At 37.4% G+C, this 14,505-nt stretch overlaps 1 protein-coding gene across 1 annotated transcript in view; it reads left to right on the forward strand.

Annotated features, from left to right (window-relative positions):
- Nucleotides 1–4,709: 4,709 nt before the first annotated feature.
- The window catches only part of LOC126336959 (DNA polymerase delta subunit 3), a 52,829-nt gene continuing 43,033 nt past the window's right edge, over nt 4,710–14,505 (forward strand). Inside the window, exons 1-3 of the mRNA XM_050001159.1 lie at nt 4,710–5,628; nt 5,749–5,804; nt 11,158–11,415. Of these exons, the coding sequence (XP_049857116.1) occupies nt 5,512–5,628; nt 5,749–5,804; nt 11,158–11,415 (431 nt within the window). The 5' untranslated portion in view covers nt 4,710–5,511. The remainder of the gene's footprint in view (nt 5,629–5,748; nt 5,805–11,157; nt 11,416–14,505) is intronic.

Raw genomic sequence — 14,505 nt, forward strand, 5'->3', positions numbered from 1 at the left:
CTAGTAGCTAGCAGAGCTAGTAGAGCAATGGCAACAATAAACAAGGCATACATTGCATTAAATCTGAAACAACAGTTTTCAAAGTTGATATTTCATGAGGAAGGACACAAAGGAATTTCGCAGAGTGAGAAAGAAGTGGCAGATGAAATCTTAGCGTTTCTGCAAGATGAGTCAGCGGAGTGTGTAATGTTGTATAGGCTTGACTGTGCAGACAACGTACATGAGGATTACAATGATGACTATATATGCTTAACAAGTGAAAGTGATATTGAAACAGTTATTGAGCCATGTAGGTCATCATTCTTATGCACAGAGAGCCACAAATCCTGTCTCCATTGAATCATAGTAACGGACAATTGTTATCCAAGGAACGAGTACCAAACATAATAACATACATGGAAGATCATCCACAGCATAAGAGACAGGGACTGAAATTGAGGGTAACAAAACAAAACCTGAAATGCTTAACTCGGTTTTCAAATGTTCCTTTACAAAGGAAAACCCAGGAGAATTGCTCCAGTTTAATCCTCATACCACTGAAAAGATGAATGACATAATTATTAGTGTCAGTGCTTTTGAGGAATAGCTGAAATCGTTAAAATTTAACAAAGTTCTAAGCCCCAATGCAATCGCCGTCAGATTTTACACTGAATATGCGGCCGAGTCAGCCCCTTCTAAGTATAAATCTATGATAGATCCCTCAAAACAAAACAAAAAAAAACCGGGCCCAGTTCTTGCAAAAATTCACAGGTCACACCTATCTACAACAAGGTAGTAGAAGCGATCCACAAAACTATCATCCAGTATCCTTGGCATCGATTTCTCATAGAATCTTATAACATATTCTGACCTCAAAGATAATGGGTTATCTTGAACAGAATGACCTCAAAGGCAACCAGCATGGTTTACGAAAACGTCGATCATGTGAAACACAACTTGCACTTTTCTCATATGACTTGCTGGAAGCTTTGGATTAAGGCAGCCAGGTGGATGCGATGTTTCTTGATTTCTGAAAAGCATTTGACTCAGTACTGCACCTACGCTTATTGTCAAAAGTACGATCATGTGAGGTGTCAAGTGAGAATTTGTGACTGGTTTGAGGACTTTTTGGTAGGGAGGACACAGCATGTTATCTTGGATAGAGAGTCATCGCCAGATGTGGGAGTAACTTTGGGTGTGCTCCAAGGAAGCGAGTTTGGGACCCTTACTGTTAATGTTGTATATTAATGACCTTGTAGCCAATATTATCAGTAAAATCGGGATTTTTGAAGATGATGAAGTTCTCTATAACAAAGTACTATATGAGAAAATCTGCATAAATATTCAGTCACATCTTGATAAGATTTCAAGATGGCATAGAGATTGGCAGCTTGCTTTACATGTTCAGAAGTGTAAAGTTTTGCAGTTCACAAAACGAAAATACGCAGTATCCTGTGACTATAATATCAATGAGCCACTGTTGAAATCGGCCAATTCATACAAAAAGCAGGATGTAACACTTTGTAGGGATATGAAATGGAATGATAACATAGGTTCAGTCATGGGTAAAGCAGGTGATAGACTTGCCTTTATTGGTAGAATACTGGGGAAGTGCAATCAGTCTACAAAAGAGATTGCTTACAAATCACTTGTGTGACCCATCCTAGAATATTGCTCAGGTGTTGTGGGACCCATTCTATAAAGGACTAACAGGGGATATGGAATGGATATAGAGAAGGATAGCACATATATTCACAGGTTTGTTTAATTCATGGGAGAGTGTCACAGAAATACTGAAGGAACTGAAATGACAGATTCTAGAAGACAGATGTAAACTATTCTGAGAAAGTCTATTAACAAAGTTTCAAGAAGCAGCTTTAAGTGATTACTCAGTGGATATACTACAACACCCTATGTACCAATCACACAGGGGAGGAAAAGATTAGAATAATTACTGCATGCACAGAGGCATTCAGACAATCATTCTTCCCATGCTCGATGTGTGAGTGGAACGGGAAGAAACCGTAATAAGTGGTACAATGGGATACCTGCCATGCACCTCATGGTGGTTTGTAGCATTAGATGTAGATGTAGATAGTAAAAAAAAGACAATTATTAACAGATTTCGAATGACTCCCCAGCAACATGACCATATGACCAGACATTCAAGAGAGGAAAAGGCATATTTGTTCCAAAAACAGGTGTTTGCTTGCTTCAAGGATTCTCGATACAGTTTACAGGATGTGCATGATTGTGACTTACTAAGCTACGCTCATCAAATTGCGTGTGACATAGATTACAGTGATTTGAAGGGAAGCAGTGTATGGTTACATAACTTCAAACATAGTTACAGAACTGGAAGACATAAGATAACGAAATTTTAGACAACATGTCAAGGGTGATGATGTACAGCAAACTGCGGAATCGGCCCGATAATTTGTAGTGAGATAAACAAGCATACCCCTTAGTTCAGTAAGGAATTTGTTTCCAGTTCCGACCAATCAGGATTTGAAGAGGAAATGGATAAGCCTGGAACATAGAGGTACCAAGAGAGTACCAACCAACATCAATGCCTCAATGCGTTCGTACACAATTATGACAACTATTAATGTGGATGGTAAATTGGCTGGAAAGTTGTTTATTGTGCTGTTAGTAGTTGGAGGTGCTCAGCTCCCTACGATTCTTTCTCATGTGCATGATCTTGCAAGGGCAGTAGGGAATATTTACATCACGCCAAGCAAAAGTGGTCTGTGTATAATGATCATATTCTTTTAGAGCAAACTATCCCTCATGAAAAAGTGTGACATTTCAGTTCAGCTTCTGGATATTTGTTTTTTCCTTGCCTATAAATCATATTATCACACTACCTGCAGCTATGCCTTGAACGACATGCAGGTTCATGATAAGCTCTACAACAGACTGTTCTGCTGAATGCCATCACATTACATGAGTTCTCATCGCCCCATTACACCAATGTGATTCGATATGCATTCTTTAAGAGTGGATACCTAGCTAAACATCCTGCACAGCTTGTAACTCCCAAGGAGTTCGCCTTTGATCTTGATGGTGTAAACTTTCCTGATCACTGTTGGGCGCCATTTTTTATTCTGTGTTCATGACTAAAGTTAATGGTTTGTTTTGAACATTTATTGATGTCAACGATGTCCATTTTGTGAAGTGTAATACTCACATCCAATAAAAGGTTGATCTCGGCATCACCCGAGCACTCGATTTCTGTCGCCCTCCAGATGCACATGGAGAGTCATTAGCAGCTAATTTTAGTCCTGCCATAATTGTTAACGCAACACTTTCAAATGAGCCATGCTAAAGATTTAACTTCCAAGGTCGCACTCAAAGGGTTTCTTGTTAGTCAACTGTGAAAAAGACTAGTGTATACAGCAAAGCCACTCAAATTAATCAGTATTTCCACACTGTCACCATTCTCCACAGTCAGAGGCTATTATATGTAAAGTAGTACACAGGAACCATACATTATCAGACTAAGAAAGCCCACCAAGGGAGCTCAACAACCTTCAACATGTATTCAAAAAGAACGAATAAGACCACTGATAAATACGACCTGTTTTCAAGCATAAGGTACCGGCTCAGCAAAAACAACACGACGAGGATGATAAGATAATGGTGTATCTGCCGTATGCTGGCGAAGTATAGAACAAAATCGACGGAATCCTGGCTCAAAGTAACATTAAATGCATTTTCCGTCCCCCTTCGAGAGTACGAGCACTATTAGGTATAATGAAAGCCGACTTGGGGCTCCACGAGCAGGTGTTTACTCTAGGCCATGTAATTCAGTAAGAGATACATCGTGCCGACTGTACCGACAATTAAAGAGAGATGGAAGGAACATAAAAGACACACCAAACTTAATTTGTGGGTGCAAAACATTCTGGGCTACAAAGAATTGAATGAAGTACGAAGAAACGGAAGTGTTGAGACAGACCTCGTCGTTTTGGGACTATGTTCTGAAGGCGGCCTTTGAAATACGAGTGGCCAATGAACTGACCAATAGAGACAGTGACTCCATCATTAGCGAAGCTTGGGACTCAACGCTCAGCCAACTAAAATCAAAGCATCAGCCAACACCCACTTCTACGCCCAATAGACCTATCGAAGCTCTGAGGGACAGGAGTTCGCGAACAGCTTTTGAAGATCACATCCCCCCCTACCGCTTCATCAAACATTCCATTGCCCTAGAACTCGTCCATAGGATACTGATATATGAAACTAAAATATAAAGTCAGCTACCATTGCTTATTAATAACTGTGACTATTTTATGTCACAGAATATCTTTTATGGATAGCCAATATTTCTGAAATAATATTAGTAGATCTGGGGAACTCTGATGTTAAAATACTTTTGTACGAAATCCTATCCTAGGCAATAATTCAGGGAGACAGAGTGTCAGTGAAGCAAAAAAGGCCGTTTCATGTAGGTAAACGTCTGAACTTTCGATACTGAAAGGGAACTGTACGATCTCCGATATGTGCCAGAACATTAAAAACATCTATTTTCATAGTACCGGTACTGCGACATCCTGTAGCTCAGCATACTTTCATAATTTGTCTATAAATGTATTTCCACTGTTATAACATTTGTGGGAGCACGCAGACGAATAGTTGCGTGTGCACAGTACAGGGGCAGCGGCAGAGAATCTAGTGTGTACATGATCATTTACTCTTTGCTTTTTTTTTCTTAGATGTTCCATGTTAATGTCTGGCTCAATGCTTGAGAATAAAGTTGAACATTAAGAATAGGAACGAGTCTGTCATTAATAGAATGGAGCTATGTAGTGGCTACACATTCGAAGTGTGCCTATACTTCGAAAACTGAACTTAAATGAACTTTCAGCTCATTAATTATTTCAGCAATGGCTGGCAGATGGCTCGTAAGTAATATCATGTGCAGACTGAACCTAGATTCTTCCTTCTGACTCCAGTGCATAATTTCAAAAAATTTTGGTGCCATATCGCACTCCTTCAACTATACAATTCCCCTCCCCCATCCCAAGCACAAAAATCTCAAGTTTCGATTTCTGAAAAATTGCGATAAAACTTACAGTGAGAAATCACTTTTTTACGAAATACTGTTCAAATTTTTAAAAGATAATTTCTTGTAATCAAAACAAGAAAACAACAAGTATGAATGTAAACAATAGGAGTGTCACGTTGGTTACCGATTGGCACGTTCACAGCTGCCGGTGCAGCGGCAAATTATATGTAGTTACAATGCGACTTGATACCCACGTTCTATTTTGAATCCCCGATGCCGGCCTTTTCCGGTCTGTTCAAGAAAAAATTCCTAGAAGGTGCCGGAACGTCGTTACGGTGCGTTCCGACAAAATTAAGACGTATGTCTGGTTGGCACATCCTTGTTTCATTTTGATCTGACTGATCTGAGACAGGAGACTTTATCCATGTGCAAGTTTTCAATGCCTGTGGAATTGAGCATGAACTGTCAAATGCAAGTGACGTAGGTAATACGCAAAGAATCAATGCATTCGTCAGAGATGTATGTTGTTGTTGGTGCTTTGGCATGCGATTGTGAAAACCGCCAAAATGTTGGACGAAGAAACGGAAAATTTATATATACAGAATATTGAAGAATTTGTTCTCGATGAAAATAAAGTGGTAAGTTAAGATGATCGTCTAATTTTTCATCCAAATGTTTCGAATTATGTCACTGTATTGTATGAATTTTATGTTATGGCGAGACGTACAGAATTGTTTATCAACAACCCTATTTTTCAGGTTACCTACAAATGGCTTAGTAAAACTTTGGGTGTGCATGTGAACACGGCGAAGCAGTAAGTGTGCTATACTGACACTGATTACGATTATGATGCGAAATAGTTTACTGAAAACTAACATGGAACGCTGCTTGCACATTTTTGTGTGACAGTTCAGCAATTTTTATTTGTATGTACTACAAATAATGCAATTCTCACTTTTAAAAAAAGGATATTGTTAATAAATGCCTCAATGAAGGCTGAGATATAGGGTCAGTGTTCTAAATTCAAAATTGTAATTAAGCCCCTCAAGGAAAAAAAAAAAAAAAAAAAAAAAAAAAATTGCGTTTAAGTTATGAGTTTCTTAACACACTTTTTTGCATGTTTTTTACAGTATAGTTTAGTACACATTCAGATTTGTGCACTGTTTAGTGAGTTTGAGTTAATGGCAAATAATTTCCACTTATGTAATGAGTCAGTCAATACCAGTGCCTGAGCGTAGTGACTCCAAAACAGACAGTTTTTTAGATTGTTTACTGTGCTTTCTGATCATACTTGCTGGAATCATAAATCTCATTTACTGTCCATTTTTCTATTTATTTTATGTAATTACTATAACATGCTTCTAATTATGACTAGTTTTCACCATACACTGACCATGTGTTATGTTTTCAGAAGATAGCTACAACTGGTCATCATTTAATAGTGACGTGTCAAAAATAATTATGTAGTGATATTGTTTTTTCATTATAAGAAATGACATAATTATAAGGTAATAAATATGTGTAATCAAACAGGCTATTAATTGTGTTAAAGTAGATAACCACAACACTTTTATCGAAGGACATTTAAGCTTTGTAAATCAGGAATAGTATCACTCCTCTTGATCTTGTTCAGCAAATGGCCTTATGTTAACAATGCAGATGGTCTTGTTAATAACTCACAAAACAACCGCAACAAGTTTCTGCTGTAAGTAGTGACAACTATCAGTTGCCAGTCGAGTGGTGTAGTTGAGTTGCACCTCTGTGCTTGCTGCTGTTTTGAGTTTTATTGCTCTGACTGGATGTTCGATCTAGTCTGTTTCAGCAGTAGGATTTCACTTTCATTGTTTGAAATGTGTTTATTGTGATTCACCATGAGTTACAGTGATGAAGACAGTGTTGGGGAACAAATTATTTGGGATGATAATTGATCCAGAGATGAATTTTTTCTAGCACATTCAGGGCCATCCATTTCTTGTCAGTATGTTCTATTTTCTTATTATCACTTAAAGTCAAAAGTAATAGTGCCTCATATTTGATACTTTTTCCAATGTAAAGCACAAGAAGTTAGATGTTACAGATATAAAGGAATCCTAGATTGTTATTCAAGATTTCTGATGGTAGAATGAAATGATCCCAAGGAAATGGTGCTTGTTGGGCCATACACATTGAAACAAAAACAAACGAAGTCCTCAAAACTTGTAATGTACAGTGATATTTGCACAGAACAAAACATGAATTGGAAAATATTCATGAAACTAGTTTTAAATGTATAGAATAGCATTGAAATAGTAGAACAAATGTTCATGGAAAGTAGCCCTTCCTATTTCATCAGTGATGATGAATTTACCTCAATATGAAACTGCAAAAGACGCAACAGATATTTTGTCCCACTGATTGGTACCCTATTTTTTTGTGAAGTCAAGGGGAAAAAAACCCTTTCATGTCACTGTAACAGCAAACCATTACTTCTTGTCTGTGGTAAGATTGCTGAAGTCGGTCAGTAAGAGAAAGACTCGACATGAAAAACATGAGTGTCATGGCTAAAGAAGCAGTGGATTCAGTAACAAAAGAGTGACCCATTCACAATTTTTCGAGGAAATTGTTTCTACTGACATAGGATTTGCAAGTTGGACTTGAAGATGATATATAAAAAAGAATCACTATTTCTCTGTCTAATATACTTAAGGGAAACTTGTACACAGCCTGTTGTGGAGGAGAAGAATAACAAGGACATGGAAGAACTTTTGCTGCCCGTTATTCCACGTGTTAATCACTACTACTGTGAGTCTTCTTTCTTTTCACAATGCTGAAAACATTTGGCCACTGATAGGAAATCATTTTATTGGTAATGAGTAACAGATGTTATGAAAAATTATGTAAATACAGCATTATTGTTTGCCATGTATATTTTCATAGTAAATTAAGTACTTTACCTGTTTGCCACAAGTGGTGTAACTTCATTTGGGCCCTTATATTAGGTCTATAATTGGGTCAGGTTTATTGTAATAGGTAATTTAAGTTAGGAAAATCGATTCTAATGACGTATATGATAAAAAAGTGATCAGAGGTAATCTTAAATTTTGCATCGCAGTCATGGTAAACCATTAAATGTCTCAAAACAAGAGCAATGAGAGTTACACCACTTGGCTTGGAGCGGCTCATTTGTTAAGTCATGTTGTTTGATGATGGTTTATAACATGTTTTCAGCCTTGATCATAGACGTTTTGCTATCCTCAGGAACATTCATTCGTCTTACACAGACCTCAATTTGTCGATCTTCACATGAAACAGAAACTTTGGGTATTGTAAATGAGTTAGTCTTAAGAGAAAGCTGATGCTTACATAAACTACTTTATGTTTTATTAACAATGAATGATCACTAAAGGCTATCTGTGATACTCTACGCTTGTACTTACTTATTTTTCAGTTGTACTAAATACTTGCTGTTTATACCCATAGATTGAGGTTACAGTCATTAAAACCTGCATTGATTTGGGTTCAAATTCCTCTCCAGTCATCCAGATTTAGGCTTCCCTGGTTTCCCTACGTTGCTTAATGGCAAACATTAGGATGGTTCTTTTGAAAAATATATGGCTAATATCCTAGCCTGTGCCCCCTCTCTTAATGATTGTGTTGCCTGTATGTTAAGCCATGAACATCATTTTACAGTTTATTATTACTAGTTCTTAGTATTTGCTCTCGCTTAGCTACAGTAGTGACTCTGTTTAGTATGCATGTCTCAGTTCACTGTTTTTCCTGTAATCCCAGAACATTGCTGGAGGACACAAATTTCTGTGTTACTCTGGTTGCCATTTTATTTCATTAAGATGAAAAGTGTTTCTGGTAGTGATAGGAAATTTCCAGACCATTCAATAATGAATACTGCAACTTTTAAATTGGTTACTGCACTTATCAGTTAGTATGCAGCAAGTTTCACTGGGAGACACACTAAACTACTATAAAATCTCCTGTCAAAAAATGACAAATAATTCACAATGTTCTGCATGATGTTTTGTGCGCCCTCATTTAAATGAATGTGACACTTCAAGTATTGCATGTCAAGAGCTAAAAATTTGTGAAAGTACATTTGGTAAATGTTGGAATTTACGTAGCAAACAAAATCCCTGAGTTGGGAAGTCTAGGCCGGTTGGCGTGAAATGACGCTGATACGTAGTTGCACAGAAACACACCTACATGAGATTTACTGTCAATTTTATGTTTGTGTGATGATAGAGATCCCAGAGAGCTTGAACTAAATCACATGAGTTGAAAAGTGTTTGCAAAATTGTCTGTCTAAATAATAGTGTATTACTTCTGTTTCTCCATTACTTAAATTTTAAAGAAGTTGTATCGTTCCGTGTCTGTCTCCAATTTTGTTAAAAAACCCTAAGTGCGGGACATTTCAAAGAAAGTTCTATAAAGTTTTAGCTCAATATGTGCTGTAATTTTGGCACCAGTGCAATCAGCTTGCAGGACATTCCAGTAAGGATATTGCGTCACGAATAAATCACTGTGTTTGACAACTCTATATAAATTTACTATTGCAGTGAAAAACCTGCAAATTTATGTTTGTAATCAACCTTCTGTGCACATTTTCTGCAGTTGCTGCTTGAAAAAAAAAGGGGGGGGGGGGGGTAGGAAAGTTTAGCACGTGCACGCCATCCCAGTTTTAGCCATTGACATCTCCAGCCTGAAAAATGTCTTGCTAATTGATTTTTGTATTAATAAAGTTGATGTTAAGGCCACATGACTAATACCAACTTTCAAGTTTGTAGAGTTATTGAGATACTTGGATCTAGGCATGGTGTTTTAAATTTAATCATCAAATTTGACCAATGTTTGGCGTCAAATATCTAAAAATTGTGATGAGTCAGATTTTTAGAACGTAGCTGTATTAAAAACAGCAGATTTTTATCTCCTAGGCGCTTGTTTTCGCTTAGATAGATAACATCACCATTTCACTCTTCATTACTGTGTTTTTCTTCTGTGCAGTCTACATTTGGGCTGACTTTACCAGAAACAGCGTATTAATGGTCTAAGAACTTCTAGCTTTGTGCTTGATAATGGCATAAAAACTGAAACTTTGATTGTACCGAAGAAAAATACAGTTCTTTTAAAAAATGCTGTTATGACTGTGGCTCAGCATCAACAAAAACTTTGTCAGGGTAAATGCTTATTTGATGTATTTGAATTCATGAGAATCGGTTTATTTTTAAGACTGTATAAACTAGAATTTTTATATAATTCCAGTCTTTATGGATGTAAAAAATAAATTGTTCTGCATTGAAAAGCAACAAAGCCAACATTTTGATATGATCATGGGCAATTCAAAAATAGGAGAAATTTTTGCTTTAATGTATTTAGCAGAAAACTGCTCATTTGTGGTGCAAAGTGCTGTGCAATCCTTCCACTGGGAAAATAGCCAGGCCACTTTACAGCCATTTGTTGTTCATTACAAAGGTGCTGTAGCTCTCAGAAATTTGAATATTTGCATAATCAGTGATTCCGTCAGTCATAACGGTGTTGCTGTGCATGTTTATGTGGATAGGTCTATCAAGCACCTGTAGAATACAGTTGGGGAAATCAACTGTTGGTTCTGATGGTTCTGTTGCCCTACACAACAATATCAAGAACTCCATCAACATCTCCAACCTACACATTACGTATCTTGTATTTATGACAGTATATGATTACCATTTTAAAAAAAATTGATAGTAGCATCCCTTAAGCAAAAAAAAAAAAAAAAAAAACCAACGATCAAAGTCAGGTGCCTAGAAGATAAAAATCTGTTCTTCCCAGCAGAACTAGTTGGAAACAAAATTGATTGGCTACCACTTTGAGATATTTGACCCCAAACATTGGTCAAAAGTTGAATAGAAACGTCAATTTGCAGGTTTCTCACTAAAATAGTCAATTCATAAAAAGAGTTGTCAAAAGTAATGATTTATTCATGATAATACCCTCTCACTGGCAAAGTGACCTGCAAGCTGATGGCTGTGCTGCCAAAAGTACAGCATATCTGAGCTAAAGCTTTACAGGGCTTCTTTTGAGATGTACCTGCTGCTGTGGTAAAAGTTTTAACAAAATTGGAGATATCAGGTGGGGACCAGTTTTAAATTTGGCTGATTTTATGTGGAATGACCCAGTTTTGTTTTGTTCTGTTCCAGATTGCTGTATGCATTTGCGACACAGAGTGGAGAGGCAAAGACTGCAGGGATTAAGAAAACCTTCCTTATCAGTGGTGTTTTGTTAAATGATGGTGGGTGCAAAGTTGCTGTTGTGCAGGAAGAAAACTTGCAGAAATTAAAAGACCAGTTCAAAACTATAACTTCGGAACACATATACAGTGTGCAGAAAGTGAAGAATGACACAGCCCTTTGTGACCTGTATAAAGTTGATAGTTTCCAGAAGGATGACAGTAGTCCGTAAGTTACTTGAAATACATGTATTATTGTTGTAACTAATGTAATGTAGAAGATGAAGGAACACAAGAGATCTTAGAGCTTAAGTGAAGTAGGATTAAGAATTAAAGTGCACTTACACTGTACCTGGCTCTTCCATTGCCAACTGCTGTTATCGATTTACTGTCGGTCATAGCCAATTAGGTGATAGTATATAGTAGTCAGTAAGAAATGCTCAGTCTCATAACCTCGGTTGTCATAATTATTTGTCCCATATATCACAATTTTTGAGCCTATAGTTGGTTGGGACTTACTAGCACCATGAGCATCAGTGGAATTTATAATCTTGGTTGTCTTAAATACTTGGTTATTTCTTCTGAATATGTTACAATTTCTGAGGTTGTGGTTAGGGTGGGACAAATGCCCCTGCTTAAATAAAATGTGACCTAATTTCATTTAAGAAGAAAAGGAAATTATGAATGAGCAGTATCATTGGCAACCTGCATGAGACTTGCTATTCATCTTGTTTGCTTCCCATCAGCCATTGTGCAGACAGTTACCAATTGCAGCAAGTAAGTATCAGAAAATCCAGGTACGCAAAGTGAACTTATACTTACTTTTTTTTTTTTTTTTTTTTTTTTTTTTTTTTTTTTTTTTTTAAAGAAAGTGTTACTTTGAGTTGCTGCTGCTGCCTCTATGTCTTGGTTAGGTTTAACAGTTTTACATTACTGTTTACATATGATTATCTGTTCCCAAAACATTATTAGTAGAGTGCGATAAGTGCTCATAAATCTGCATATTTATTCTTGGGAGGGTGTTTTTCTTATTGTTGTACCAACTAAAATAATCCATTTTTGAAAATATAATATAAGAGATGATGAAAAATCTATGCACATAGCTGTTGCAGGAGAAAACATATAGAAGTTAAGGAAATGTGCGAGCTTTTGGAACCAGCGTCTCCTGGTAGAAAAGGAAGGTGAAAAACCAGTGAGATTTGGGAAATGGGACTGTTATTCTTTGTACTGCATCTACATCTACATTTTGATTCTACAAGTCGCTATAATGCGCATAATGGAGGTTACCTTATACCACTATTGGTCATTCCTTTCCTGTTCCACTCACACATGGAGCGAGGGAAAAACGGCTATATATATGCCTCTGTATGAGCCCTAACTTCTCTTATCTTGTCTTTGCAGTCCTTTTACGAAGGGTACATTGATGGCAGTGGAATATTTCTGTTGGCAGCCACAGATGCTGGATCTCTAATTTTTCTCCATAGTGTTTTGTGAAAATAACATCCCCTTCCCTACAGGGATTTCCATTTGAGTTCACGAGGCATTTCCTTAATACACATGTTGATTGAATGTTCATTCTATAGGTGATGGTGACCTTAAAAATATGCAGTTATATTGCTTAATTCAGCACCTGTATCATCATACTTAGAGTATTTTACTTTCTATAATTAGCATTTGCCATGAGAATTTGCCACATTCTGATCTGCCATTTGCTGTTACTTTCATGTAATTTTGTACCCATGGCTGTGACTACAATGTCAGTGAATCACTGTTGGAATTGGCCAACTCCACAGATACCTTGGTGTAACACTTTGTAGGGATATGAAGTGGAATGATCGCAAAAGGCTCAGTTGTGGGTAAAGCAAGTGGTAGACTTCAGTTTATTGATAGAAGATTGGGGAAGTGCATTCAGCTGACAAAGGAGATTGCTTGCAAATCGCTTGTGACCCATCCTAGAATATTGCTCAAGTTTATGGGACCTGCACCAAAGGTGACCAATGGGAGATGTTGAATGTGTACAGCGAAGGGCAACATGAATGGTCAGAGATTTGCTTAATCCGTAGGAGAGTGTCACAGAGGTACTGAAGGAGCTAAACTGGAAGACTCTGGAAGTTAACAAAGTTTCAAGAACCAGCTTTAAGTGATGACTCTAGGAATATATTACAATATCCTACCTATGTAAATGGAACAGGAATAAATGCTGATAACTGGTACATTGGGACATACCCTCTGCCCTGCACCTCACAGTGGTTTGCAGTGTATAGGTGAAGATGCCTTTGCAACAGAAAAGCAGGAGAAGCTGCTCACTCATAATATGGACCACAAACATAAACTGCAAACATTTATAAAAACACTATGATTTTACCAGCACAGGTAAAATTGCTTGGCTCGTAAATGCTTCCTTCCTCGACGCTGTCGATAACTTGTGCTTTGGTCTGTGAAAGAATCACTGGAATGACCTGCCATGCCCATTGTTTTTTACATTATATTCAAATTTCATTCTGGATGTCCAAGATTTTTTTAAGATGAGTTCTGTGTGGCATTCAGCATTGTTCCCTTTTCTCTGGGCTTCACCTAACAATTTCTGAATTTCTGCTACTGTATAGCTTTTATTATTTGTTACACACAATGCTTGTACTGTAGAACGTTATGCTTAATGCCAAATGAGGTGGCACAGCTGAAAATGCTGCAGATTTGTGTTAGAGGCAAAGTGGTTTGAATGTCATCTGAGCATCCAGATTTAAGCTTTCTGTGTTTTCTCTAAAGCAACTGAGGCAAATGCCATAACGGTTACTGTGAAAGAACACAGCTGACTTCCTTTCCCATTCTTTTTCAATCTATGAGTGTGCTGCATCTTCAGTGCTCGTATTGTCAGCTGGATGTTAAGGCTTAAATCTTCTTTTCACAATGTAAGAAAATTCCTTTTTCCATTTGTTGATGCTAGTTGTGTTTATTACCGTGGTAGGTTAATAGCCAGTTTTAAAACTGTCCGGCCGTGGTACCCAAGCGGTTCTAGGCGCTTCAGTCTGGAACTGCGTGACCGCTACGGTAGCCGGTTCGAATCCTGCATCGGGCATTGCTGTGTGTGATGTCCTTATGTTAGTTAGGTTTAGGTAGTTCTAAGTTCTAGGGGACTAATGACCTCAGATGTTAAGTCCCATAGTGCTCAGATCCAATTTTTTTGTTTTAAAACTGGAGGGATTTTTGCATGTGAGATGATAATTATTGCTCGCTTATCTGTGAGTACAATTATGTGGTCTATATATCTATCATCTATCCATTGTTTTCTAACATGATGACTGGGATTCATATGTTTCAT

The sequence above is a fragment of the Schistocerca gregaria genome, chromosome 2 (assembly GCF_023897955.1).
Source record: "Schistocerca gregaria isolate iqSchGreg1 chromosome 2, iqSchGreg1.2, whole genome shotgun sequence".
Taxonomy (NCBI): Eukaryota; Metazoa; Arthropoda; class Insecta; order Orthoptera; family Acrididae; genus Schistocerca; species Schistocerca gregaria.